This window comes from Brachionichthys hirsutus, chromosome 3 (assembly GCF_040956055.1).
Source record: "Brachionichthys hirsutus isolate HB-005 chromosome 3, CSIRO-AGI_Bhir_v1, whole genome shotgun sequence".
Classification (NCBI taxonomy): Eukaryota; Metazoa; Chordata; class Actinopteri; order Lophiiformes; family Brachionichthyidae; genus Brachionichthys; species Brachionichthys hirsutus.
In genome coordinates, this window is record NC_090899.1 from 3,436,487 (window position 1) to 3,463,847 (window position 27,361).

The window sequence follows — 27,361 nt, forward strand, 5'->3', positions numbered from 1 at the left end:
TTGGATTTGATGCAGAACGTCACAGATTACTGGAATACGTGCTTTATCCTCTCCTGCTGAATTCCACTGAGTTTTCCCGATCAGATGATCAATGCAAACTCCAGATTGCAATTGCGAATAGAATCATCGGGATCAGCCCACCGTGCATGGCTGTTGCCCCTCCATCTGCCAAGCAGCTTTTATACTTGTCAAAGTCTACCTCTCTGGCTGCACAAACGTGGTCAACGCGACAGTCGGCGCCGCACTCTGTGAGGTCGTAGCTGACCGAGTTGAACTCGTAGTACTTCTGTAGGTAGCAGTGCTCATTAGCGATTCTCTTCAGAACCTGATGCATGGAGGCTGGGGAGGCATCCGGAACCCTGAAGCTCTCTGTGAGGCGATATTCCTTCTCCCAACCCGCACGAGCTGCGTTGGCGCGTGACAAGTTAAGGTAATAGGTCACTATATCCTGATGATGTTCAGACAGGGGTTAAAAAAAAATAATACAAATTAGTTTCCGAGATGTATTTAAATGTGAAACAGTACAGAGTTAACTTGCTTTAACTTGGAGTGTTTCTGCGTCGTATTCTACGGCACGGATTCCGGGATTGTTAGCACCATTTTTAACACCAGGAAGTGTTGTTTTCCACGGCGTGACACCTGGGCCGAGGAACATGGTACTAATTGGAGAGCCTATAGAAACGGAAGGTCCGTCATTTTGTGTGTCAAAGCATAATTGGTGACATCTGACAGCTTAATATTAGAGTTAAAGTGCATTATATTCCAGAAATGATAAGCAAAATAAATATCAATCACCCAACGCTGATGTAAAACCAGGAAAGGCAGCGTGACTTCAGTCTGATCTTACCCTCTGAGTTGTAGAACATTCTGAAGCTGTCAGTATGATGATGGCCAAAGAACTGTCCGAGTATGACCGAATGATAATTCTGAATTAAATCCAAGTATATCTTGTTAAATTTAGGTGTAAACCAGGCCTTGTTCCTTTTCTTCTCAAAAAAACCTGGAGGGATGTGGCCAACGATGTACACCTGTCACAGAATACAACGTTAAATTAGCAAACAGCTCATCTTCAGGTGAATTCAAATCGCTAAGATTTACAGAGCATATGGGAGGGAAAGTTTTTTGTGTTTTTTACTTTGAGATCATTTCTCATAAGAAGGAACTATTATGCCCCTCATATTTTATAACCTTCACTAATTCAACAGAAAGTAAAAAAAGAAAGGAAGAGAGTGGTTGTTCTTCTGGGACAAAAAAAAAATCTAACGGATGCTTTATTACCTTTTCGTTGTTGTTAGCAGCATCTCTAAGAACCTGGTCCATCCAGCTAAACTGGCCCGCCGGGTCATACATGCCCTTGGTCAGGTCGTTCTGGTCATAGTAGAGGTTGGTGTTGAGGACGATCATTCTGAGGCCCGTTTGATTCAGCAGCTTTTCTGTGTAATATCCACCTATGCAGAGAAAGGGACGGATCATTTTGTAACGCATGCACTCTGATGTATAATTTGTGTTTATTGATTGATAAATACATAGAGGAAAGTGTGCTACTATAAGAGGAAATCATTTCAGAGTACAACAAGAAAATCCATCCACCTTTTTTGAATGTTTCTCTGGACTCTGGATCCAACCAATCCCGCCACAGATCTGCTATTTGGTCATAGATGCGGTTTGGAGCTGCAGGAAGCTGGTTCTTAGGGTGGTAGTCATGATTGCCCAGGGCAGAATATACTTTAGTATCTAAAGAGGGCAGCAAAAAATTTCATCAATAGTAAGAATTCTTCTAGATTATGCTAATCTTTCATGGTGTCTCTATAGCACACTTACCTGGAAACACCTCATTTAAGAGATGGGTGAGCGTGCTGATAATGTGGAGCACTTCTTCTTCTCCGAGATCCTCGTTTGGCACATGTGGCGTGTCATCCCTGAGAAAGCAAAATGTATTAAATGAAAGGGATTATTTCTTGCAGCCTACAGTTTGAGGAAGCACAAATCAATAAAATAAAAAAATTACAAATAAAATAAAAAAGTTCCAAGCTGTGCCGCTGGAGGAGATCACTTTAAAATTACAGAAACACAATCATTTTGAAACATTAAGCAAATATTTATCTATTCTTTGGACTCCGACACCGGAGGAATTAATGGGGGGGGGGGGGGGGGGGGGGGGGGGCAGCCTGAAGAGTATACCCTGTCCATACGATGAAGTCCGGGTCTGGCAGAATAGCCTTCATGGCATACACGGAGGAATTAATGAGGGACCACGGCGAGTCACAAACATAATGTCCAAATTTCCCCGCATCGGTTGCGGGTCGATTCCCGCTTGACGCGCAAATATATTCAGGATGATTGGTTAGGTTATATGTTCCGTCCCAGTGCAGATCAGTGATGTGCCAGAAGTTTCCTAGAAGAATTAAAAAATAAAATAAATAAGAAACTGTTGTCTGAAAGGAACAGTTCTACAATTTAGTGATATTTTTTGGGATATACTGACCTGATAACGCAAGAAGCTCTTTGAAAAGCAGGAGCGACAGGAGCGCCGTTACTTTCGACATGTTAAACCAAACCAAGGCAAAGTTTAAGAGGTAAGCCTATAATAAATGGCACGCTAGATAAAGTCCAGCGGTAATGACGCATCTATTACATGAAGGATGTGGATGTTCGTGCGAGGAGAACTGAAACTGTTTTCGTACGTTCTTTATTGACTCCGGACTCTTGTGCCTGATTTTTTCTGCAAGACCGTATATTGGATCCAGGATATCAAGCATGCGCAGTAGGAACTACGGCAACTGGTGTAGGACACACATTATAAACATTCTGCAATCATTAAACTCAATGAACTACAAATGACGCGCTCAATTTGGGAGGATTCACGAAATAATATCAACCTACTCCCCGAGTGGGTTCAGCCAATAATGAAGTTATATTTATATATTATATTTTTAAAACGCTATTACATTTGGGTGAAGTGGAGAAAGTTGATTTGCTGTGGCGACCCCTCACGGGACAAGGCTAAATTACAGTAGTAGTAGTATTAGTAGCAGTAAAAAAATACAAGGAATAAAATAGAAATTCAAATGAATACACATTTTTTAACTAGAAGAATCAAATCAATGCAATATACAATATATAGACTATTTATATCTTACAGAGAATACCAGAAAAGGCTTCATATGTTCTAGCCCGGGTGATTGATGCTTGATCCTTGACCCTTTTTATTTATTTGATTGATATATTTCCAACAGGTTCGGAAGGCAACAAACCTCAGGAGCGGTTTTTTTAATCCCGATTTTTGTCTTTTAGGTATGCCTTCCACGAAAGCGGGCCATCAACTCTCAAGCACAACCACTTATATGAGACAAATATTAAAGATAAATATACCTCATCGATATGGTATAGGTCGTAGGTAGGGCTTACAGCGACTATCATTCACAACAGTATTTAATTGCCCAGACGTCATTGGGGCAAAGAATGCCTGAAAAACAATACTCAGGGATTAAGATATGCATTTCATTCGAAAAGTTTCGCGGCCCTCGTGCTTTGCGCATGCGCGGTGCATGGAACTTCTCGCGCGGGTCCTGTGTCAGGAAGCAGTCTGCCGAAGCGCCGTCTCTGCAGCCGTTCTTTGTCATATAAAGTTAAGGTTGGGTATCTTTGTAAAAGGCGCCGCCATGTTTAACCAGGGTGAGTTTAATATCACACTACTTTGTTCGTAGCTTGTTTATGTCGACATCTTGTTATTGTCTGGGCCAGTGCTAACGCTAGCCTGCCTAACTGTCTCGTTGCTCCCTGATGTTGACGTCAGTAGCGGTGTTTTAAATGGAGGAATGGATGGATGGCAGCCCGAACCCATCCTAGTTGTCTCTCCCTTTGCGGTCTTTCAGGAGGATACAGTCAGTCGGCTACGGTTGGGGGTTACACTCAGTCCCCTGGAGGCTTCGCGTCCCCTTCGCTTTCCCAAGGGGAGAAGAAAGTTAGTATTGTTGTTAAAAGTTTCACTTTTAAACCTATGAGAATTATGTTTATGTTGAATGGTGAGACACCATTTTGTGTCTTGTGTTTTTGCAGCGAGCCCGCGCCACGCAGATAATCCCCTGCACCGTGTCTCAGCTCATGTCTGCCTCCCAGGTTGATGAGGCCTTCAAAGTGGCTGATGTGGAAGTTGCCCAGGTAAACTGAATGTGTGTGTGTGTGTGTGTGTGTGTGTGTGTGTGTGTGGGGGGGGGGGGGCTCAATATGCATTTGAGAGACGAATGTGAGGTTGACCTTTCACATCACAGGTTACCATTGTGGGAGTCATCAGGAGCAGAGACAAATCCATGACCAACATCCAGTACAAGGTTGATGACATGACGGCTGCCCCCATGGATGTGAAGCAGTGGTTGGACACGGAGGTCGGCGCTTTTACTCTTGGACAAACTACTGTCTGTTGTGTTGGTCTCCGTCAGCCATGAGCAAAACGTACATAAATTCAAAAGATGTGAGCAATGAAACCCAACGCAGAAAATCAGAATGCTGCTGGTGGTGGTGGTGGCGGCCTGTTGTTTTGCTTGCTATACTTGTTTCTTTCATAAAATAAATATGTTTTGTTTTATAGGACCCCAGTATGGACAGCTCCATCCTGCCTCCAGGCACATACGTCAAAGTCTCTGGCAATATGCGCTCCTTTCAGGTGAGTTTCCCCATTCTAAAATCATCTCAGAGGTTTATTAGATAGAATGTTAGAGTACAAGTACAGTCACACAGTAGCATGTATTACAGTACAAGTACAGTCGAACATCCTGTCTAAGAGGAGCATTTCAAAAAAGCCCTTGCGGTCTTGTTTCCATTGAAAGTCCTTCGTACATAAATCATCGACATATAACGATACCGATAAAATAAAAATAAATTACTCCACAGATGCAAAATAGCAATAAATTAAAGACACATAATATGTACAACGTAGGTGGACAAAAAAGGGGGGTGGGGGATTGATCCGGAGAGAGTCGTGATGACTCCGTTTCTGCCCCCCTGAAAGGTGAATTTTTAGGGCCGTTTTAAAGGAGGCCAAAGAGGTGCCCAGAAGCAAATACAAATTTAGCTTTGTTTCCTTGTGAGGCTGCGTGACCATGTGAGAATAAACTCTCATGTAGTAGTACTCTCGTGTTTTCTAAGTGTGACGGGACGTTTGCGACTCGGATGTGCCATTTGTCTCAATCTGATTTTGGTTTTGATCATCTCATCAACGTTGGAGCCATTTTCTCTTATGCATTTACATCTGCGTGTTCAGCTGTTTCAAGATGCCTCTTCCTGTCTCAGAACCTCAGGTCTGTTGTGGCATTCAGTCTCAGGCCCCTTGAGGACATGAATGAAATCACCTCACATATGCTGGAGGTGGTCCAAGCACACATGGTTCTCGGCAAGCCTCAAAGCGGGGTGAGGAAATCAAGCTTACCCATTACCCGCTTCAAATGAGAAAGGAGAGGATGTCCTGTTAGGAACAAGCTTGTGTCGATGTATTATCTTTTATCTGAGACCAGAGAGGAGCAGGTTTCTGTCTGTGCCGTTGCTGTTTTCCCCCCATTCTGGAATAAACACAAATCAAATGAGCTTTCGTCACATTACCGAGCACCAGCCTCTTTCTTCTCTTTCTTTTGCAGCCCAGCGCTGGAGCAGCGACGAACACCAACGTAACCATGTCAAAGCAGGGCTCGGACAGCGCGGGGGGGAGTTATGCACGAGCCAATGACTTCTCTAATAATGGCTTAAGTGCAAACCAGATTCAGGTGAGCCTCAAAAAAAAAGAACATAGAAGTCTACTCTGGAAATGCAGCTTTTTTTTTTTTTTTTTTTAAATCAAGAAACGCGTCGATAAAGAGAGAGAGAACAGTTTGATGAAGAGAACGTCTGCGGCCGAAGGATGCTCGTGTCGTATTTTCATCCTCACTGTGCATGTTTGAATTTGAATTTGTTTGTTTTGCAAGGTGCTGAGGTTGATCAAAAGCTGCTCGTACCGACAAGGGATCAGCATACAGGAACTCGTGCAGAAACTCAGCGGCTTAAGTCTGCCTGTCATCAAGTAAGAGAAGTTCTGCTTTGTGTTTTTAAGAGACAACCAACCGAACACGTGTATAAATACATTCTGGCTTAGTTTTTCACCGAGTCTCTCTCTCGGTGTTCAACAGGCAAGCGGTGGAGTTCCTGAGCAATGAAGGACACATCTTTTCCACCATTGATGAAGACCATTACAAATCGACAGACGGAGATGAATAGACACCGTCGCGCTCTGAGCACCGGTGGGGGAATATTTCTGTCAAATTTACCGAATGAATGCCTTTAATAACCGAAAGGCACCACTTTAGGTCTCTAACCCGCTGCGTTCCGGAGAATTGACTGTAATCCTCCTGTGATGCATTGTGGTCTATGTTATATCTAACGCGTAGATGAGGTCAGACCTTTGGTTCACACATCCTATTCCTAGAATTGCTTCTGCTTTGCATGTCGCAGTGGTGTTGGTGTTGAATGAGCTCTTGTTGTTTCTTCCCTGCTTGCTGTAAATCATTTTGTAATTTTAAACACTTTGAAAATAAGCAATATTTTTTTTGTCTTTGTAACTTCTTCCAAATTAAAGGATTGTAGAAAATATGCAAACATTTGTGTCATGAGTTACTGAACAATACAAGTATATTATATGCATGACAATAAACTACAGCCCCCCCCCCCCAAAAAAACCCACCATATAGTTTAACAAAATAAATATACTACACATTTAAAAAGAAATACAAGATAATCATCATAGGGCCTGTTGCACATGTAATAATCAATAGTTGTTTATTTGCATGGATAATGGTAAAATACTGACTCCTTATTCAATATATTACACTTGTATATACCATATATTTCACAACATTACTACACATCTACCGGAAGACATTGTCTTCTGGTATACTTTTTGTCATCCTTGTTCCAAGCTGATGAGCTATTCTGGGTCACTATGCTGGTGTAACATTTAAGACAAGAAATACCATTTTAAATAACATTATCCTTAGTTACTCTCACATTTAGTTAGCGGCTCCCTTGTTTTAGTAGAACATGACCTTTTCTTGTGCTTTATTCACAAAAGTTGCATCCACAATTTCATAGTCGTGGTCGCTGTCTTCATGCGCTGCCAAGTTGTGCTGTGGCGCTGGGAAAAATGAGAGGTACGATTATTCAATTAGTAATGTTCTGTGTTTGCAATATTTTCCTCATGTTAACAAATCGAATGAAAAGAAAAGAGTAAATAATAACTATCCTAATGACCTGTGGATGACGTTTGGTGTGGCTTGCTTCTACATTCACTGAACTGTTTAAACCTCTGGCAAGTTTCTTCATCTTTAATATATTTGTTTTCCCAGGAGCACATCCTGGTTCCATAAATCCTTAGCTATAGTACATATTAATCGACACTATTTGCTCCAGCTTTTCAACCCTGACCCCCCCCCACCCCCCAATTTTAAAAAAATAAATAAGGGCAGAATGCAATAAATTGCAAATAAACGGACCAAAGTTTTCTTCAGCCCGTGCAAAATTAGAAATGAAATGAACAAGCTTTACTTGTTTTCTTCGTGTTTGGTGCAGCTTTCTCTGGCGTCATTCCATCCGCTGAGAACACTCGCGTTAAGACTGGTGGAGGCTTTTTGTCAAAGATATCCTGCACAGCGAGAGGAAAGAGCAAGAGGAAGAAAATCATTCTAACATAGTCCGTTTTATCAATCACTTAGCCCAAGAAAGAAACATCTTGTGTGATCTTTTCTCTGTTTTCTGAAAGTCATAAATGCACAAAGATACAGATCGAATGTAGCCGTATGAACGTATGCATAAAAGGTTTGCACTCACTGGAGTTGGAGGAGCTGGGCGCCGCCTTCTGCTATTTAAAGTCATACTGGCCAACTCTCTGGTTGGGAGGCTTTTCTCCGGTCGATGTTTAGTCTTGGACGATTTCTTCGAGGATCTTGATTTTATTTTGCATGTCTTTACAGATGATAGATTTTGCTTTGGTGGTCGAGGAGGAGGAGGAGGAGGAGCTGCATTTGAATTGTCCTCTCTTAGAAACTCATGAAAGAACGTGTCGGTCACCTCTGTCACCCTGTCCACATGGCAGTTGGGTGGCTGACCGTTGTGCCATGGTAGGGAGTCCTCGGTGAAAGAGACAGACAGAGAGAGCCACTTGGTTGGGATCTCGAAACCGTCTTCTGGCCTGTGCGGAAAGCTTGCCTGGATTGTGGGCTCAATCGTGGCCCCCTCTATTCTGAGACAAGCAAACCCAACCAGCGGATCGCTCGCCAGTTCCGGATCCCGGCTCACCACTTTGAAATCAATGGGCAAAATACACTCCTTACCCAGATCTGTGAGTCTGTACTTCCTGTTGTCGGGGAGCACCTCCAAAAAGTGACCCTGCATGTACAGGGGAAGAACAATCTCTGCTTTCTCATCCCTATCATCCGGCTCTTGGAGACGGTGACACAGTAGAGCCTCAACAGACGGCTTCTGTTCCCTGTCGCTTTCACGAGGCCGCTGCATCCTTTGGCAGCAAACAACCTCCAACTGTTCCCCGACACCGAGGCCAGGCAGGCCCTCCTCCTCAACTTCCTCGCAGTTTCTCGTTACGCAAACCTTCAGCCCCGGTGCCTGGATCGAAGCAACATACAGCTCATACACTGAATTAAATTCTCTCGGAAGTCTCCGAAACCGCCCGCCATATTGCTGAGAAACCAGAAAGTACTGCTGTGTCTTTCGGTTCTTTGTGGCAGATAATAATATCATGTCTGAGCTTCCTGTCCTGTGGAGAACCAGGTGGCTGCCTGGTTTCAGTTCCTGCACCCAGCTGCACTTGAACAGAGAATGACTTCCAGGGCCTTCTAGTATCTCCACCACTGTAGGGAAGGCTTCATCTGGTAGGGAAAGGACCTCTCGCAGACAGATAGGGGTTGCAAATTTCACATCTTTGCACACCTCTGTGACGTCGATCACATCCATATCTAAGCTGGAGGGAAATTGCACGACATTGTTCCTCACTGTAAGAAAATGAGAAGAAAAAAAAGGATAAATTACTTTAGAAAATATCGTAAGATGTTTGATTCGTTATGAATTATGAAATGTTCTGCACCCTTTCATGAAAGAAAAGCATGATGTAAAATAGCAGTAAAACGGTGTCAAATGCTCCTTCTTTCCAGAGCTTCTTTGAGAGGAAGAACAGCATATCATCTGCACTAAAATGTCATTAAACGGAGAATTGTGCAAAAACTGCACAGAAAAAAATGAATAGTGGCAATAGTTGTAAAATATTTTCTGGCATGTTTTCCCATCAGAAAATGCAAATAAATTAGGCATATTTTATTTCACTTACTACTACGTATGGATCTGTGATTCATTGTCTCTAAATTTGACCGCTGAATATTTCCTGATAAAAATCGAGATAACTGCAGCTAAAGCAGAACTGAATGGGCTGAATGAAGCTTTCGTTTCCTGGTATATTTGGTAATGCGTTTAAAAGTTCCAGGAATTCTGAATGGAAATAATGAAAGAGAAAGTAACTAATACAAAAGAGACTGAGTTGAATTGAAATATCAGGCTAAAAGCATATTGTCTAAGTAACTCAGCAGTTGATTCAGCTCAGTTTCAGTACTAGTTGTCAGTACTTCAACACGTAGGTCGGTCCCCATTACTGCACTATTTTATTGTTGTTTTAATGCAAGCCATAGACGAATTACAAATATATTATTTTAAAAGGTGTAAAAAAAAAAAAAGCAATGTATTTAAAATACATAATAAAGAAGTAGTCGGCGGCTCGGTGGCGCAGTGGTAAGCACTGTTGCCTCACAGCGAGATGGTTGCAGGTTCGTCTCCGGCTTGTGGCCATTCTGTGAGGAGTTTGCATGTTCTCCCCGTGTCTGCGTGGGTTCTCACCGGGTTCTCCGGCTTCCTCCCACCACCAAAAACATGCAGCCTAGGCTGATTGGTGACACTAAATTGCCCGTAGGTGTGAGTGTGTGTGTGGCTGGTTGTATGTCTCTGTGTTGCCCTGCGATGAACTGGCGGCTTGTCCGGGGTGTCCCCTGCCTCTCGCCCATTGACTGCTGGGATTGGCTCCAGCTTGGCCCGCGACCCGATGACGGAATAAGCGGTTAGAGAATGAAATGAAATAAAGAAGTAGATTATGCTCACAGTGCATGATGGCGTGGACCTGGAATACTGGAGTGAAGACGAGGCTTTTTTCACATTTGGTGGCGTTGAGGGAGAGAAACCTTCGACGGCGTAGTCTTGGCGAAGACATGATCTCCCTTAGAGTGAAACACTCCTTGCCGACGCCCTCGCTGAACTCCTCAGGGCAAGGAAGTGGTGCACACACTTCTTCTTGTCGTCCTTGAACATGAGAGCGCAGCCCACTGTCCTCACCCTTACGTTGCTCAGAGGAGAGCGCTGTCAAAGTTCCTTCTTCTCGGAGAGTGAGGTCAAAGGTCATCTCGGAGCGACTGATGTAACTGAAGGGTAAGCAGGATTCCAGTCCCACGGGCCTCAGGCATGCCATCTCCTCCAGAACAACCTTGAACAATCCTGAGGAACGAAACATCAGTGGTCGATTACAAAAAAAAAAACAAAGAAGCTGTTCTCATGAGACCCTTTTCTACAAATTGGGCTCACCTGTATGGTTAATAGACAGCTCAAAGTTGTCATTGTTACTTATGTCCTCACAGCAAACAGACCGGAGCTCAATTCCAATGACTTTTATTAGATCCCCGGTAGAAAAACACATTTCACTGCCAGACATTTCATATACAGATCCTGAAATAGAAAGTAAGGAGATAAATGATGGGGGGGGGGGGGGGGCGACAAAAAAACAACAACCAAACTTCAGCAATAAGCAGCAAGATCAAACATAAAATAGTGTTTTATTCTTCACTAATTCTGGGGCACAACCTTAGAGTCTATGTGAAAGATTTCTAATCACAATACATAAACTTGGATGAACTTTTAACTAAAGCAAAAGCCTTACTCTTATTTAGCTACGATAGCATCTCATTTGTAGCTTTGAAAAGGGGGAATAACATATTGATAGAGCTGAATTAAATAAGTACAGATCCAGAAATTCCGACATTACAATCTGCAGCAAACGCTTCAGATAATCCCTAATCACATTGTTGGTCCATGTCAAATACGTTGCTGAAAAGCTTACCCTGGTAATATACCCCAGAACTAACTTGTAGAATTCTGGGCAGGCAAGTGATATCCAATGATGCTATAAGTTGCTGAAGCGGCAAAGCGGTCGAGTCTGCCATCGCTGCCGCCTCAGTGGACTGAAATGACAAATGAAAGCAAATACAAAGACAAGGGTAATATAAGAGAGAGAGGGGGGGTTCTCTCAGTCGCAGAAACCACAAATCTTATAAAGGAAGTCACAAGAGCTGTTTGCACAACGCTTGCATTACAGATGGGGGTGAAAAATATGAGTTAAGCCTCATTACGCTGTGACAGAAAATATCTAGTGCATGATTCTGTTATCTAATCGATTGTATCTGAAAGCCTTTATTTTCTATAACCAAAAGAAAATAGACCAAAGCAATAGGATGCATGCCTTCATAAGACAATGTGATACAAATGTCCACACGTCTACATATTAGTGTATGAATAGAAATGATTGTAATAAGACCATGTAGTCTGGATTTGTGATCGGAATTACAGACAAGGGACGGGAAACTTTGTGGACAAAGACAAGCCCGTTGGGCCTGAATCCTGTCCTGTCTTGCACTACTTCTCTGGTTGCCATGGTAAACCCTCTTGCCAATCAGCCTTTAAATTAGTGCAATAAGCACACAGCAATGAAACGCTGATGAAAACGCTGAAGTGCCCCTTGGCTTTGTGGGCGATACGCCGAAGATGTATTATGGGTCACATTAAGTTGTTTAAGAACTTGGGAGAACAGCCGAGAAGTAAAGATTTGACCTTTGGTCCATTCGTTAAACTTTTGGAAATCCAAACACAGATATAAACTGACTAATGACTTTGCAGTGATCGACCACTTTAATCAGCCCCAATTTCTGCTTCTCAATTTCCAATTTCATTTCTTCCATTTTATATATCATTTTTCCTCAGCTGTTTTTCATTTTCTAATTTTAACAATAACAATTGCTTTTGTTGATCAAAGGTTAACCCAGTCAAAAAAGTAGAAAATACCACTGTTACTATCCTCGGCCATCGATAATAAGATATTTAAATCACTGGGATAACGCAAAAGGGAGAGTTTTTGCTTGAAATCTAAGATACAGTAGTTACAAAGCGGGGGGTAGAACACGTGACCACCTCCCAATAACACAGAGTGACGTTTTACCCATCATGCCCCTCGTTACGAGGGGATGAGGCAAGATGGCGACTAAAATAAGCAAAGAGAGCCCTCCTCCTTTTGATTGTCCATCGTGGTGAGAATATGCACGCGCAAAAGTTGCAACCGAGTGTTACTAATGCAATATCAAAAGGAGAAATCCTCGTTCACTCTTTTACGCAACTCACTCTTGTTCACAAAGAGTGCTTTTAGCTACTGGTGCTAGCCTTAGCACACCCCGATAAGCCTGCACGCAAAGCTAACCCTCGACTGTTGAATGAATTGAATTACAATTATCAAGTTTGGTGTCTTTTGGGTTGAGAAGTAAATGTCTGTTATGGTTTCTAACTTCTCGTCGACTAATTATGAGCAGGGCGTGTTCAGTGACGTGTGTGGAATGTTTTTAAACTGATAACCTGTGCCTAGAAGATGACGACTGAAAAACCCACAACGGCTAAGCTACATTCGCCGGCTTGTGCCTCAAGCACCCGATTTTATGAATGGAGTTTTAAGCAATGCGAGAGTACAAGCTGTGGTGTAAATGAATCGCTTTTTAATCATGACCAAACATGATTAAAAATGTCAATATTTCTAGGTTGTATAAATGTTTGAGACGATTACAGATCTACTTTCTTCCAGGGCAGGCAAGCCGCCCCCTGGGCTCCATCTAGACGTGATGAAGGGAGACAAACTGATGGAGGTAACTGGAAAGCGTGTTGAGGACGTGGTGGTCTCACCATCGCTTTAGATGCATAGTACTTGTGTCGAAAGCATAAATTGTGTTGTGTTGGGTCAGTTGAATGCACCAGATACGAGCCTGACAGTCCGCTTGGTCCGGTTACACCCTGGACCCCCCCCCCCCCCATGGCTGCATGGCTTCAAGCGGTGCGAGAGCAACATGAGAGCCCAGAGATTTAAGCTTTTCAGTGGGAAGTTACACCGTTGAGTTATGGCTCTGGGGCCACAGAGTAAATTGCAGAATGTTTAGAACAATGTTTCATGTTTAATGTTTAATTCACAGACAGAGTCTTCTCCCCTTCAGAAACTGATCATAGATGAAAAGAAGTTCTACCTGTTTGGGAGGAACCCCGACTGGTGCGACTTCACCATCGACCATCAGTCGTGCTCGCGTGTCCACGCCGCCCTGGTCTACCATAAACACCTGAAAAGGCTCTTTCTCATAGACCTCAACAGCAGTAAGATTGCATCACGAACAATAAATATTCAGCTCTCTTGGAATTGATTGATTGCTGTTTATTTGCTTGATATTTTGTCCTTATTGAATCGTCAGTGATGAAATGGTCTATTTGTTGTTGTTTTTTAGTGGTTGTACTGGATGCGTATCTCAATGCAGTTCTACAGTTAAACACATTTTATTTCCATAATATTTCATGTTTTTTTTTAAATCCTTTTAGCACATGGTACTTTCCTTGGACACATCCGTCTGGAGGGGCACAAGCCTCAACAGGTTCCCATCGACTCCACACTATCCTTCGGTGCCTCGACAAGGACGTACACGATTCGCGAGAAACCCCAAACCCAGGGTCCCGCCGGTGCTGGAGACAGTAAAACAGGGGATGATGAAGAGCTTAAAGGACTACTTGGGCTTCCAGAGGAAGAGACTGAGCTGGAGGTGCGTTTAGAATCTTGATGGTATCTATAATTATGCTGTCAAACCTGAACAAGAAAATGATTGATCGGAATCTGATTTACAATAGTTGTCTTATACTTGTCCAGTTTTATAACGCTGCCAGCTGATGTAGAAACCTGACTGAGTTTACCTCACAATGAGAATGCAGCTAAACGGAACAACGGAACTGCATTTACGTTTCTCCTCGTCTGAATCTCGGCAGAACCTGACAGAGTTCAACACGGCTCACAACAAGCGCATCTCCCTTTTGACCATCGAGGAGGGCAACCTGGAAATCCAGAGGCCAAAAAGGAAACGGAGGAACTCCAGGGTAACGTTTAATGAGGACGACTCCATCATCAATCCAGGTACAAATTAAAGACGAGGAAGAATTGAAGTGGTGTTTTTTAACTGCAGCACCAGAATGTAGTATAGTGTAAGTTCATCTATTTATCTATTTTTGTCTTAAAATGTCAAACTGCCTTTGTCAGAGCTTTACAACATGTGAATTAACTTTGACAATAACAACTGTATTTTAAACACTAACAGAGGATATAGACCCGTCGGTGGGACGCTTTAGAAACATGGTGCAGACTGCTGTCATCCCTATCAAGGTACATTTTAAATGTGGGCATGCCATCAGTGGTCTCTGAGTGTGTGGGTCTGATGGCTTTCAGTCAAAACGTTCATTCTCTTTTGTCCCCGACGCAGAAACGTCGATTAGATGGTCAGAATACTCTGGGTTTTGATGACCTGACTTCAAAACGCATCCACGGCTACAGCGTGAGTGGCGGCCTCTACGGGGACTTGCCTCCCACAAGTCACGAGATCCAGCCAACGGGAGCGCCGGGAGGGGCCGCAATGCAGGGAGGGCTTCCTCTGCCCTTCCCCAACCCAGCTCCAGAGGTGGACCTGGCCCCAGAGGCTCCCCAGCCCCCCGTCACCCTCAACCCCACCCCCGTCACAGCGCCCTATCTACCAGAGACCCACAACGAGCCACGCAAAAAGAAGTATGCCAAAGAAGCTTGGCCGGGTAAGAAGCCCACCCCTTCACTACTCATCTAACCGGGTTTTTTAAGCAGCTGACTCTCAGGTGTACATCAGGGACTGTGACCTGGCAGAGGTGGGAGTCATACCGAGTTTCTTTTTTTATTTGTTGTTACTCAGAAACCAACATAAAGACTAAGTCGTCCCCCCCCCCACAGAAAACTGCACAAAAGCTTCAATTTCAAACTAAAATACTCAGCAGTGGGTTTTTTAATCTGCAGTTAAATGTGCGTCTGTATGGATACGATGGGCCTATTTAGTTCTGTTTTTGATGTGCAGATGTTTTCTTGTTTTTTTTACTAAAATGGTTGAGTTTCCTTCAGTCCCTTAGTATTTTGATAATTATTTCAAACAACTGGCAAACAAGTGCTTTTATACAAGATATTTTACAAGTCGGCTGAATGAAAGAATCCACCAATGAAGTCTGGTTCTTTGAAAACACAGGGCTGCTTTTATTTCCAAAAACGTTGTCATAGAATGTGATGAAGCTGTTTCCTCACGGATACATTTCCATTTCATGTACCGGTACCTTTTTATTATAGGTTAGCAGCAACTAAAATGATTAACCACTAGATGGGGACATAGTTTTCATCTGGTTTGACTGTTTCTGCCCTGTTGCATCAAAACCACACTTTATTTGTCACAACTTATGTAAGTGATGATTCGAGGTTTTCCATTTGTATGGTCCTGCAAATAAGACATTCACACTGTCCACAGCAGTTCAATTATATTTGTCTGGCTTCTCTTCCGGTATAATTATTCAGAAGCATCATTGGATCTGCAACACAATATCAAATATCGAGTGTTTCAAAAATGAATAAAAAAAGACGACATCTGGGTTTGTTTCACGCTATTCATATTTCACTGGACTGACTTGAGGACCATTAACCTTCCCAGCAGCATAAAAAATATAATTAGCAGTGAAGCATTTATTGAACTGGCAGAAAACATAATTGGGTTATGAAGTGTACACGGGGCCTCAGGTCAGAGACGGGTCAGGTCCTTCCTGTTTACAAACTGGACTGGTGACTTTGTCCTTGTCTGTGGGGTGTGTGGGTTTTCTGATCATATAACTGTAAATAAAATATTGACTACTTTTGACTCAATGTTTTACATTTATTTCAGCGATTAAATTACTCGGAATACCGAAGACGTCAAAACTAACAAAGTGTTGAAAACAAAATGTCTAATATTACAGATTCTTCAAAGTAACCACCGTTTCCTCTGATGTTGGCTTTGCACACGACTTGTGTTATTGTATTTACAGAAAGAAAGTTCTGCAGTTACGCATGTAGTTAACCTACTACCGTATTTACTGAGCATCTGACTGTTAAATTTGTTCTGTGGCTGACAGAACCCTTCACCTACAGCCCAGCCACTAGTTAAAGCGAGCTACAATCATAAGCTTATTAGGTTAAGCTAAATACACCCACCTTCTTAAACTATAGATTGTTTTAGTTATTTTTGTTTAAATATGTTCATAATCACCATTTCCATGTGCAAAGTGGTGCCGAAAACACCGTTAACGATGGCTGCCTTGTTGGCACTATTGGAAGACATTGCAAATGGTGCAATTAGAAGAGAGCGGTGTGTTCAGAGACGGGGAGGATTTACTGGCTCATCAGCCGCTTCAGGTTCCAGCGGGTCGTCCTCCCGGAACTGTGCGCAGAGCTGCGGCCGGCCTTGGAGCGATACAGGTGATGACCACACTGGGGCATCCCAGAGGGAGCTGGCCGACCGTTCGGGAATTTGGGGAATATGTCACATGTCCAAAGATTTGATCTTGATGTGGATGCCATTGATTGAGCGAAGGATCAGTTGAGGAATTAGTAAGGGTTTCCGGGTTGGATCCTCTATCAGCTGGAATTTTCTGAGGGTCAGGATTGTCGCTATTTTCAACTCATTCATGGCAAAGTTCTGACCGATGCAGTTTCTGAGAGAGGAAAACATAGAACCCAATGCCGTTATGAAGAACGAGACTGTAAATGCTCATGTAATAGATTATAACAGATGTGCCCACGAGCGGCACAATTATTATTTCTGACTGTAGAAGTTAGCGACACATCAGTGACCAGGCGGTATTCCAAGATGCCGCTTTAGTGAAAACTCAGACATTGTTAACGATTGTTTTCTAGTGGTTGCCATGTTGAATCAGAGTATCGGGGCTCCTTTGATTGATGACTCTTCTTTTTCATCTAAGGGTTTGATCGACTCAGAGCTCACAGATACAAACTCAGGGTTTGTTCACTTGCTCCTTGGAATAACTCCTAGCCACAAAAATCAGGGTGTATACAAACCTTGGCCCAGCAGAGAAGGGCACAAAAGCATAACTTGACCTCTTGGAAATATTTTCTGGTAGGAAACGCAGCGGGTCGAAAACCTACGGAAGACAAGATGATGAAGAGGAAAAAAAATGCCAAGCAGTCACATATCCAACCACGGTTTAATTATTAATTACCATGTACAGCACACATTTACTTACCTTACTATCACTGACTCTACTGCATTGGAAAAGGGAAGCGTTCAGTGCAGAGATTTGCTTGAAAAGGATATTTTGACTTACGTGTGGATTTTCCCAGACAGTTTCATTCCGGTGAATCCCAAACACACTTGTTCCAATAACGCTACCTGCAAAAAAAAAAAAAAGAAGCAGACTGTCAGTAGGTCAGGTGTTGACTATTGACATTTCTTTCTCCCATCAAATAAATAGTTATAAATAGTTATGTAATTCTGGATTTTTTTTGCGTGAAATAAAGAAATGCCGACCACGAAAGTACATAAAACCTTGTTATTCTGAAGCAACAGCTCTGCCAGTTGCACCATCATGCTGCCAATAAAGGTTAATATATTATATTTACGAGTATCATGAAAGTTATTATGCAAGGCATGATAGTCCCTGTTCTGCTGTTCAGGGTTTTCCCCAAAAAAACATTAACAGACCTGCGGGCAAAGTCCTTCCATCACAGAAAGTAATGGGCTTGGTGATTCGTCTGGACGTTCCTGGTACGGGAGGATGAAGGCGGAGGGATTCTTTAATGCACATTGTAGTGTATGGAATTTGATTCAGATCCTCCCTTTAAATAACAGAGCCATGGTTAATAGTAGCTATTCTAACAGCTTATTTGACTATATTACATATGAGACGAGCCGAAAGCGAGCCTACCACTCGATGTTCTCCTTGTCGTTCAACACTTGCTTGATCTCATCTCTACAAATCGTCTGGTGTTCTGGGTTGCAGGCCAGATTGTATAGTATGAAGGAGAGGCCACTGGCTGTCGTGTCGTGACCCTCGAACATGAACGTGTCCACCTCTGCTCGAATGTCTTCATCCGACAGACCCTGCTGATTCTCATCCTGAGTGTGGGATTGAAAACACCAGCATAAGAATTTATACCAAGGAACTGTTAAAATACATTTTGTGACCTAAAAATAACCAGTCTAGGAAATCTCATGATGTTCCAATGCTATGCAAAACTGGATCCAGATCTGGTTAACAATGCAAATCACCTGTAAAAGGTTAGACATTGAATGTAGAAGAAAAAGAGATCATGATTTGCCAAAATGGACGATAACATAAATTACTGATAACTTTGATTCCAAATAGAACGCACATCATATCCTCTTTAATAAGACTGAATGCATGCAGATGGACTTTTTTTTTTCTTTTTAACAGCTTGACTGCACAGTAGACTCATTGTCAACTGATATGGCATACCTTTGTTAAGAGAAGGATGTCCAGAAAGTCCATGTTTCGCTTGGCCTGTATCCGCTCCAGCGCTTGCTCTTCATTTAGTTTTTTTTTCCTCTCTTTTAAGACGCTCTCTTTAAATGAAAAGATAATGGATCAGTCTCTGCCCAGCTAACCTCTTAAAATACAGGAACATGTAAAAAGATAATCAGAGCACAGTAATACCTCGACATACGAGCGTTCCGAGGTATGAGAAAGCCTGCGAGCAATGTTTTGCTTTGCGATGAGAGTCTAAATTTGACATACGATCACGCTTCCAGTTGCTGACACATGGTGCCACCTGCTATCTAACAATTGTTTGATAACATCATGTCTTCCAATGTTACCTGTATGACGATAAGACACCGCGCGTGCTTTTCGGTATCTGTAGCCATGTGGGCTGAGGGAGAAAATGAGGTCGCTGTGGTACGGAAACGTCCTGAGACGCAGGTTAATCAGATGACTGAGCTCATACACGGCATTAATGTATGGATTTCTCCCCCTGAAATGAGACCACAGAGAAACATCAAGAGTCACCTTTAACCCCACCCCCCACTCATGACTCAGAAAGCTGCAGGGAAGCACACAAATATGCAAATTAATCGGACACTGGAGGCGGTAAAACCCCGTTTGAATGCACTCACCCTTCAGTCTGGCACCTGCTGTTGCAACTGAAGGCACACTTTAAAATGGTGTCGAGCGTCATAAGGCTGACATGTTCAAACAGTTCAAAGGACTCTGTGCCATTTCCGTATCGCTCCCATTTGTCCTGTCAGCGGAGACAGAAGGGACATAAGAAGAATGTGGACACACCACATATTTAGATGCACAGATAACTGGCAGGGACCGTTCCAAACAAAAATAAAATTCTACTGCCTTTAAAAACTCTTTACTTTATGTGTGGTAGAATAAAAAAGCTCCATTTATATAGAAACTTCAAATGTAAAAGTACACAATAAATGTAATTTATCTCTTAATATTTACCTTCAACTTACAAAGTAATTATTGCTATTTTACATATATTTGTAAGGAATACGATCAGTTCAGGTGCTTTCTTGCCACTCGTGTATAATTAAGTGTGTGTTGTGAAATGAAAGTGTTTTTTCTGCTCAGAATCGACCATGTTAATTTACATACCAACATAATTTTAGTCGAATCTTCCATCAGTTTTACATAAGATTTCAGGGTGTCATAATGGAAACCGGGAGTCAAGAGCCTTCTATGTCGAAACCACTTCTGACCTTTGGACACCAATAAGCCATTCCCTGAAGACAAACACAAGCAATTCGTGTGAATAAATGATGCTGATCATTATCATTTAAGACATGCAGTCTTACCAATCCAAGACTCAACGAAACCATAAAAAAGATCATCTTTTGGCTCTGTTCGGGGAAAAAACAATAATATGATTATTCTTACAAAATAGATACTAAATCAAATGGAGAGTCATTTTTTTTTATGTTATTGATATATAATCAGTCACACACCTGGTGTCGCCAGGATGGTTTTCGCATAATCGGGATGGTGAATGTTTAGGAAGAGCGAGGAGGGTCCGATCCAGATGGGGAACGCGTAAGGGTACTGACGGCCCCATTCAAGGACTTTGAACATGCTTGTCCCATCTTGCTTTATCTAAAAGAGCATTTTGGGAAACGTTCAGTCCTGCAGCCTGCGCTTTGATTCTCCTCGCTGAATGCAGAAACTTCAAATGTTCATATTTGGACACGATTTTTTTTTTTTAATTTCCAACCCATCAAGAACTCTGATCGTGTAAAAGATCTAAATCAGTAAAACGCAGCTTCTTTTTTTTTTTTTTTTTTTTTACAGAATCTGGCGACCTAAAACATCTAAACGACCTTGAGAGAAACAACTTAATAATTTACACAGCGAAAATGTAAATGTGTCGCATGGAAACGTGTGATTCCTCCACGCGGGATCGATCCTACCTGGAGCACATTCCCGAAAAGCCAGTTTGCAGGCGGTCCCGGAAAAGCCTCGAACTTCCTCATCAAGTCCCTTTTCTGAGCGAACGCGAAGATTATTTTGTAGACGACGGCAACGAGACAGAGCAGAGCGAACAGGTGCGGCATCCCGGGCCAGTGCAGACGAAGAGCTCCGGTTAAATCCATTTCGATTGTGTTTCTTCTTCAGGATCAGCAGCAGGTCAATATGTAATCGATAGGTAAGAGCCTGTCACCTGTCCTACTCTCCTAAATAGAAACTAAGCTCTAACCCTACATCAAAACTCTGCAAGGGGGTCAGTCAAAGTGTCAAACCGCGAGGCAAAAATCATATCATTGGTGGCTCCTCCCCTAATCGAAGCAAGCCTCGATACGCTATTTTTTCTGTATGGCCACAAACACCTCAAGAATGATGACTTATTTTTCCATGAGCGATTTCTGCTAATGCGTTATGCATATTGAACAACTTGTTTCTATTCCGACTGCTTATATTGGAGACTCTGGGACTTTCAGCTGCAGCTTTCACCTTCTGCATTGTGTGGTTCAGTTTTCCCAGTTCAGAGTTATGTTTATGCATTCATTTATTTATTTTTGGTTTTCAATTGCCAAAAAAAGGCATTATATATTTCATTCCTTCTTTCTTCTTCTTCTTCTTCCTCTTCTTCTTCTTCTTCTTCTTCTTCTTCTTCTTCGCCACAGCCAATCAACCGTCTCCACTTCAGTGCTCCCTCCAGTGGGTGGCGGTAGTGCGCCTGAAAGCTGATGCGCCTACCAATGTGTAAAGAAACGGAGGAAGAATCAAAAGATGCACTTCCTCTATCGCTTATTTTTATCTTTATCAATTTGTCTCTTTTCACCGATAGATTTTGTCGCCACCCTCAAGTTACCCCATATTAAATTAAAAAATTAGGTCTATTAGCACAGTAGCGTGTGTGTACACTTAGCTTGTTAGCAGCTGGCAGGCTAACAGCGAGTTGTTGAGTGAGGCCTACCGATCCTCGGTCTTTATCTGTTGTGTTGGAGCTAATTCTCGCTGGTACACAGGTTAGTAAATTACCAAATAGATAGGCTAGCTAACATAAGGTAGCTGGGAACATCCGGTGTGTCATATTTGTATTTCTCCCCCCTTCAGATTAAAAAAAAAAAAAGAAAATATTGGTATCTGAGAAAAGATGGAAGCTCCTCCAGTGACAGTGACGCCGATCACCGCGGGCGCTATCAATATGATGGAATACCTGCTGCAAGGTAAGCTGTGTTACAAACATCTGCAAATGTTAGCAGCCAAGTTGAATCATTGCGATGGACTGTTAATGGTCCATACTTACAATACTGTGACGTAATATTCGGCATGTGTGTCTCCAAGTAGTGTAAGTAAGGGTTCCAAATCATTATATCGAGCTTATTTATTTTAACGGCCATATGAGGTTTTGTATCATTTTAGAGCAAAGAAAGTACCATATGTTCACCAGGAATACTTTTTTCTGAATAACTTTACTTATTGTCGAATCACAAAACTGAAAGTAATACCGGTATTCACAATTACTCTCATCCAAATTCTTTCAGAAATGTAGAAAACGATACAATACATTGTTGGACTTTTTGCCCCACATTCTCTGATGCTATAATTTCTGGAAATATAGCGCTGAGATATTTATGTATGCGGTGTTTTGATGAGATGTATTCCGAACTCTTTCGAATATTCCACCATCCCTGATTGTTATCCGTCATTCTATGTTTTGTAGTGCGGTGCAAAATGCAGCCCAGAATAACCAAGTTATTATTATATGCACCTGATGCTACATCTGTTTCTCTATCCTCAATTGACTCAGGCAGTGTGTTAGACCAAGCCCTGGAAAGCCTCCTGCATCGCCTCCGGGGTCTGTGTGACAACATGGAACCTGAGACCTTCACAGACCATGAGCTGGTTTATCTGCTGAAGGGCCAACAAGGAAACCCTTTCATCTTGCGCGCCAGGCGCTCCCTGTCCCACCCCACATCTCCGTGGCACCTCCGCTACCTCGGCCAACCCGAAGTGGGAGACAAGAGCCGTCACGCCCTTGTGCGCAACTGCGTTGACGTGGCCGCCTCCCACAGCCTGCCAGAGTTCCTGAATGAGATGGGCTTCCGCATGGACCACGAGTTTGTGGCCAACGGTCACATATTCCGCAAAGGGGCTATGAAGGTTGTTGTGAGCAAGTTGTCGCGCGTCCTTGTGCCGGGGAACACGGAGAACACGGAGCGTCTGTCGCTTTCGTACCTGGTGGAGCTAAGCGTGTTGGCTCCGGCCGGCCAGGACACCATGTCGGAGGACATGCGAAGCTTCGCTGAGCAACTCAAACCCCTGGTTCACCTGGAAAAGATTGACCCCAGCAAACAGAGACATTAGATGCAAGCGTATATGATCAAGGACTGATTCGATTTCTTTTTGCTACGATATTTGCGTTTTACAATAAAATACAGTGCAAATGTATTTGACTTATCACTTGTACTTGTCCTGAGTCTGCTAAGTGAGCTGGAAAACTCTGCTGGTTTCTGCTGTGCTAGCACAGAAGGTTGACCACTGTTTCCTTCTCGCACTTATTAACACCACAGGTGTTTTAATTCATCACAAGTTAATTTTAGAATGTTTACAGGAGAAGCGGTCGTGGTGCGTTCAGGATCTACATGGAGAGTTCAGCAGGTAAAGAATCACAAGTGTGTGCAATTTCCAGATAGCCATTACCCCTGCCAGACAAGTGAAATGACACGTAGCTGGTTGTACGCAATTTTTATACAATAGGTGTAAGATAGTTTTTGACAATGCTATAGGTTTAAAAAGAAATAAGCTACAGATGGGATGACCACCTAGAAATAGGTAGGATTTTGTATCGTCTTTATTAGAATTAGTATTTTAAATTACCATCGGATAATTCCTACTGTAATATATTTTGTACAAGGGCCTGTTTATTTTCCACAAGCAGCATTTAAATGTAATGAAATCGAATTAAAGGTTTTTTTAAAGTAGGTATATGCTTGTGACTACAGTATTTATGCAATAGTCATTAATGTTCATTTTACCCCACAAGGGGTCTCTCTTGCTCTTCACGTCGCTGTCTGCATTACCGACTGCCTGCTACCTCAGATCATCTACAGGAGCTGTGGTTGCCATGGAAATAATTAGCGACTAGCTCTGCCTACCCCCCCTCCAAAGTCTAATTAGCTTTCTCAATTGCTTAATGACACATAGACCTGTGAAAGCCTCTCTTTCTTCCCCTCAACAAAAGCATTGATTTTCCCCTCTCATTTCTGCTGTTAACCCATTAGTGCCTCTTTCATGGGAACTTGGGCTGGGACTGTTACACGTGAAAGCGCCACGGGTTGCTTCAGGTTCATTCCGGACTCATTTCAAAACGGCTAGCACCCCCCCCCCCACAATAAGATGAATTTGTCAGGAGTTGGGATGTAAAGCGATGCATATGTGCATCTGAAGGCAGAGCCTGCTGGCCATCTCTGCATATCAAGGCTGAGGACAAGCTCAATGAGGTGGAAATCTGACATGACATAGGTTCATTGTACCTTGACCTCCCCCCCCCCCCCCCTCCACTCATTGGAAAAATATGCGCATAATATTGATAAGCGATTCATCCTATTTCTGATTTTTAGTTGCTTGTCATTGAGATCTACTTATCTGATGGAGACAACCTGAAGCAGACTCCCGGCCCTTAGGACTGAAGCACGATGTTTCAGCTCTGAGTGAATTATGTATTAAAGAAGCAGATGCCTTGTTGCCCAAGGCTCAATGTGTCCAGCATGGATCCACTACAGTATTCTGGCTTTCTTCCACTTAAACTTGTGTTTTTCCACTGTGCTCTTTGGTGATGAGCTGGGCTCCCACTGCACCTACATTCTCCATTGCCTGGAGAACAGAGGCATGGCTAGGCTAATCAGTGTCTTGGCATCAGGCCTGCTCCTCTCTTGTGCTTGTAGCCAACGATTGACTTTGCACAAGTGAGGGATTTAACTCATTGCCAGAGGCAGTGTAATAATCTGCATGGTTATTTGAAGAAATTGAGACTGTGGCACCCTCCTCCAACGGATTGCCTGCAAAATTCCTAATAAGTAAGTGAAATCGGGTTACCATCGGAGGATAAGGTTACAGTATGCCAAATTTTGTTGAGTGTGGGATCAAATAATAGATGAAGAGCATCTTGTAACTATAAAATAAGGAAATGATTTGCATTTTCGTGACATGGATTAATCATTTCAACGTAATAAATACATATTGCAAATCAAACCAGAACCCAAGTTTATAAATTCAAATGTGCACGTTTTCTAACCGATGTATGAAACCTAAAGGTATTTATTTCACTTAAAACGAGAGGAAGAAAATCAGCAAATTCCCCCATATGAACACAGCTTTTCCTAAAGCAATAAACTACCTAACAGTATACTTTTTTCTGTGCCTTATGTACAATACTGTTCTTCTAATTTGTTCTGTACAAGTTCAGTGCAGCAACAAATGCCCATTCTCAACCTGTAATTAATTGACTGGGGCAGGCTCCCACGTTTCCTCTCAAATGTGGATGGAAACCATTTACCTGCATGCTTTCTACTCTCCATTCCCCAACACAGCGTTAATTAAAAGTTTTGGCACCACATGCATTTGCTGCACTCTGAACATCATGTTCATATCTGGCAGCACAGATGCCAAGATGCCACAGAAAGCTGGCTCTTGCTCGGGGCAGGAAGTCTTAAAATCGGCCTGGGCCGACGCCACCAAGGGGTGAAATCCAGCTTTGTCGACTTGAGAATGTTCACAATACTTGGATTTGAGCCCTCTCCTTCATGTGTCATTGGGAGCCCATATGCTTGTTAGCGAGTGTGGGTTGTTTGAGTAGGGAGGGGAAACCAGCAGAGGTTTTTTTTATCCTAAACAGGCATCGGTCTCCCAAGGGTGTTCTTGTGGCTTCTCCTGCTTCCTCTCCTCCTAATCCCACTGGGCAACGTGGTGTTGGGTGGGGGGCAGGGATAAATCGCTCAACATCAGAAGGTTGCGAGACGTGCAAGAAGTGGCATGGCCCTAGAGCAAATGAGGATGCAGAAGTGGGTGAAGTAAAAAAGTGCCCCTTTCCTTATGTGAATGAAATTACAGAGCACTTTTTCAGAGTGCAAATTGACCGGCACAAAGCTGTGCCTTGTTTGTGGCTGGCTGAGGTGATTACTGCTGTGCAGAACACGCTGTTCCAGGATCAGCCACGCAGAGCCCCGAAGCCAGCCACGCTGCCTCTGGAATGTCTGGTATGGGGACAGCGGAGCAGTCAGCCTGGAAGGGACAGAACGCATACTTAGTCTGAGTCCTCACCTCTTCCTCTGGGTCTCGTTTCCCTGGAGATTCGGTCCTGCATGCATGCGAACCTCATTTGTCTTCTTGATCGCAATCACTTTTCTTTCACTTAATGTGTAATCAAGACACATTGTTTGGTCTAGTGTCATCAACATTCTACCACTGATGATGCATCAAGAGTAGAACCTTGTCTGAGAGATGAGATGATGTAGGAAGCGTCTGACATAGGCATCCAAATACGGTAAATGCAAATACATAATCTGCTATTCAAACACGCAGGTGGAGACAAACTGCGGCATCGCAACCACCTGATGTCCCTCATGCTCAAGCATTAAGTCATTCCATGACGCACTATGACATTTCCTCTTTTGTTGGATGCTATTTTTGACACAGATTTCTCAACAGTCGTATCTTAATCCGAGTGAACACATAGTGTGGTCACGTTATATGTCTCATATGTGATCACCAAAGGGTGCAGTTAAAATGTTTGAAAGGTTTGCTAAGGTCCAAATGGAGAATTTATAGAATATAAATTATTATTTCACTAAATTATAGCTGCGTGTTCCTGTGTGAGGGTATTCCGAAGCAAAGTCTTGCTATAAAAGCAAATTAATAAAGCACTCGGAGAGCGCAGACCTCCGCCAAGCAGCTCATTCCCCTCATAATTGGATTTACACCGTCCACATGGTCTGATCTGGATCATCACCAAAAGGTTATAAATAGTTTTTGGTATCTTTATACACCAACCATGAAAAGTAAAAGTGAATCGGAGTTGATGTGCTGAACGCAATGTGTACCCGTATTCTTGGAAAAAATTGCGACAGTATCCGCAATCCAGATCCGAGCCGGATGAAATTTGGTGTTAAAATAGAGTTCCCCGCCCTACATGACTGTGTCAAATTCAATAAACATCGGTCAATAATCGACAGAGATATTGAGGAACACATTTTGAAGCTCCATTCACTGCAACGTTAACGGAAATCTCAAAGTGATCCAGAATCCAAGATCTCTTCCGGATCATCACCAAAATGTAATCATCTGTTCCTGATAACATTCCCAACATTTCCTGAACATTTTGTCATCTGTCTCTGTCTCTCTGTCTAACAGTCAGACAGACAGACAGACAGACAGACGGCAGTGATGACATCACCTCTGCCATGGCGGTGGTGATTAGTCTCCAGAACAACCATCAACCAAACAGGTGTGAAGGTAAAAAAAAAAAATCTGAATGGGCAAAGGCGACGGGATTAAGTAAAGGTAAAGAGAGGCGTACTGCTCCTTAGCATTTTTATGATGACCTCTGAAAAAAAAAAAACACTTTCACTTCACTCTTCCCAGGTTAAAA

At 42.8% G+C, this 27,361-nt stretch overlaps 6 protein-coding genes across 6 annotated transcripts; 3 read left to right on the forward strand and 3 right to left on the reverse strand.

The window, feature by feature from the left end:
• Nucleotides 1-13: 13 nt before the first annotated feature.
• smpdl3b (sphingomyelin phosphodiesterase acid like 3B) lies at nt 14-2,546 on the reverse strand. The gene is made up of 8 exons (XM_068758597.1): nt 2,486-2,546; nt 2,182-2,395; nt 1,822-1,919; nt 1,591-1,734; nt 1,279-1,448; nt 848-1,028; nt 539-672; nt 14-448 (listed from the first exon to the last, which is right to left on the reverse strand). Exons 1-8 carry the CDS (start codon nt 2,544-2,546, stop codon nt 89-91), a joined length of 1,362 nt encoding a protein of 453 aa, XP_068614698.1. The 3' UTR covers nt 14-88.
• A 1,028-nt stretch (nt 2,547-3,574) lies between these two features.
• rpa2 (replication protein A2) lies at nt 3,575-6,604 on the forward strand. Its single transcript, XM_068758598.1, has 9 exons — nt 3,575-3,675; nt 3,876-3,964; nt 4,060-4,161; nt 4,272-4,385; nt 4,589-4,663; nt 5,290-5,406; nt 5,631-5,756; nt 5,955-6,049; nt 6,156-6,604. The coding sequence occupies exons 1-9, from the start codon at nt 3,663-3,665 to the stop codon at nt 6,241-6,243; spliced, it is 819 nt and encodes a 272-aa protein (XP_068614699.1). The 5' UTR covers nt 3,575-3,662; the 3' UTR covers nt 6,244-6,604.
• Nucleotides 6,605-7,052: 448 nt separating this feature from the next.
• themis2 (thymocyte selection associated family member 2) lies at nt 7,053-11,288 on the reverse strand. Its single transcript, XM_068757688.1, has 6 exons — nt 11,186-11,288; nt 10,654-10,794; nt 10,177-10,566; nt 7,849-9,026; nt 7,558-7,663; nt 7,053-7,156 (listed from the first exon to the last, which is right to left on the reverse strand). The coding sequence occupies exons 1-6, from the start codon at nt 11,286-11,288 to the stop codon at nt 7,053-7,055; spliced, it is 2,022 nt and encodes a 673-aa protein (XP_068613789.1).
• A 1,084-nt stretch (nt 11,289-12,372) lies between these two features.
• ppp1r8b (protein phosphatase 1, regulatory subunit 8b) lies at nt 12,373-15,023 on the forward strand. Its single transcript, XM_068760434.1, has 7 exons — nt 12,373-12,425; nt 12,968-13,028; nt 13,371-13,524; nt 13,744-13,961; nt 14,182-14,326; nt 14,508-14,572; nt 14,670-15,023. Exons 1-7 carry the CDS (start codon nt 12,373-12,375, stop codon nt 15,021-15,023), a joined length of 1,050 nt encoding a protein of 349 aa, XP_068616535.1.
• Nucleotides 15,024-16,579: 1,556 nt separating this feature from the next.
• cyp4t8 (cytochrome P450, family 4, subfamily T, polypeptide 8) lies at nt 16,580-20,861 on the reverse strand. Its single transcript, XM_068755254.1, has 12 exons — nt 20,679-20,861; nt 20,220-20,364; nt 20,070-20,114; nt 19,870-19,997; nt 19,377-19,501; nt 19,080-19,234; nt 18,721-18,827; nt 18,169-18,359; nt 17,946-18,079; nt 17,569-17,633; nt 17,303-17,385; nt 16,580-16,938 (listed from the first exon to the last, which is right to left on the reverse strand). Exons 1-12 carry the CDS (start codon nt 20,859-20,861, stop codon nt 16,767-16,769), a joined length of 1,533 nt encoding a protein of 510 aa, XP_068611355.1. The 3' UTR covers nt 16,580-16,766.
• Nucleotides 20,792-23,163, forward strand: med18 (mediator of RNA polymerase II transcription, subunit 18 homolog (yeast)). Its single transcript, XM_068755266.1, has 3 exons — nt 20,792-20,914; nt 21,826-21,938; nt 22,523-23,163. Exons 2-3 carry the CDS (start codon nt 21,866-21,868, stop codon nt 23,077-23,079), a joined length of 630 nt encoding a protein of 209 aa, XP_068611367.1. The 5' UTR covers nt 20,792-20,914; nt 21,826-21,865; the 3' UTR covers nt 23,080-23,163.
• The last annotated feature ends 4,198 nt before the right edge of the window (nt 23,164-27,361 follow it).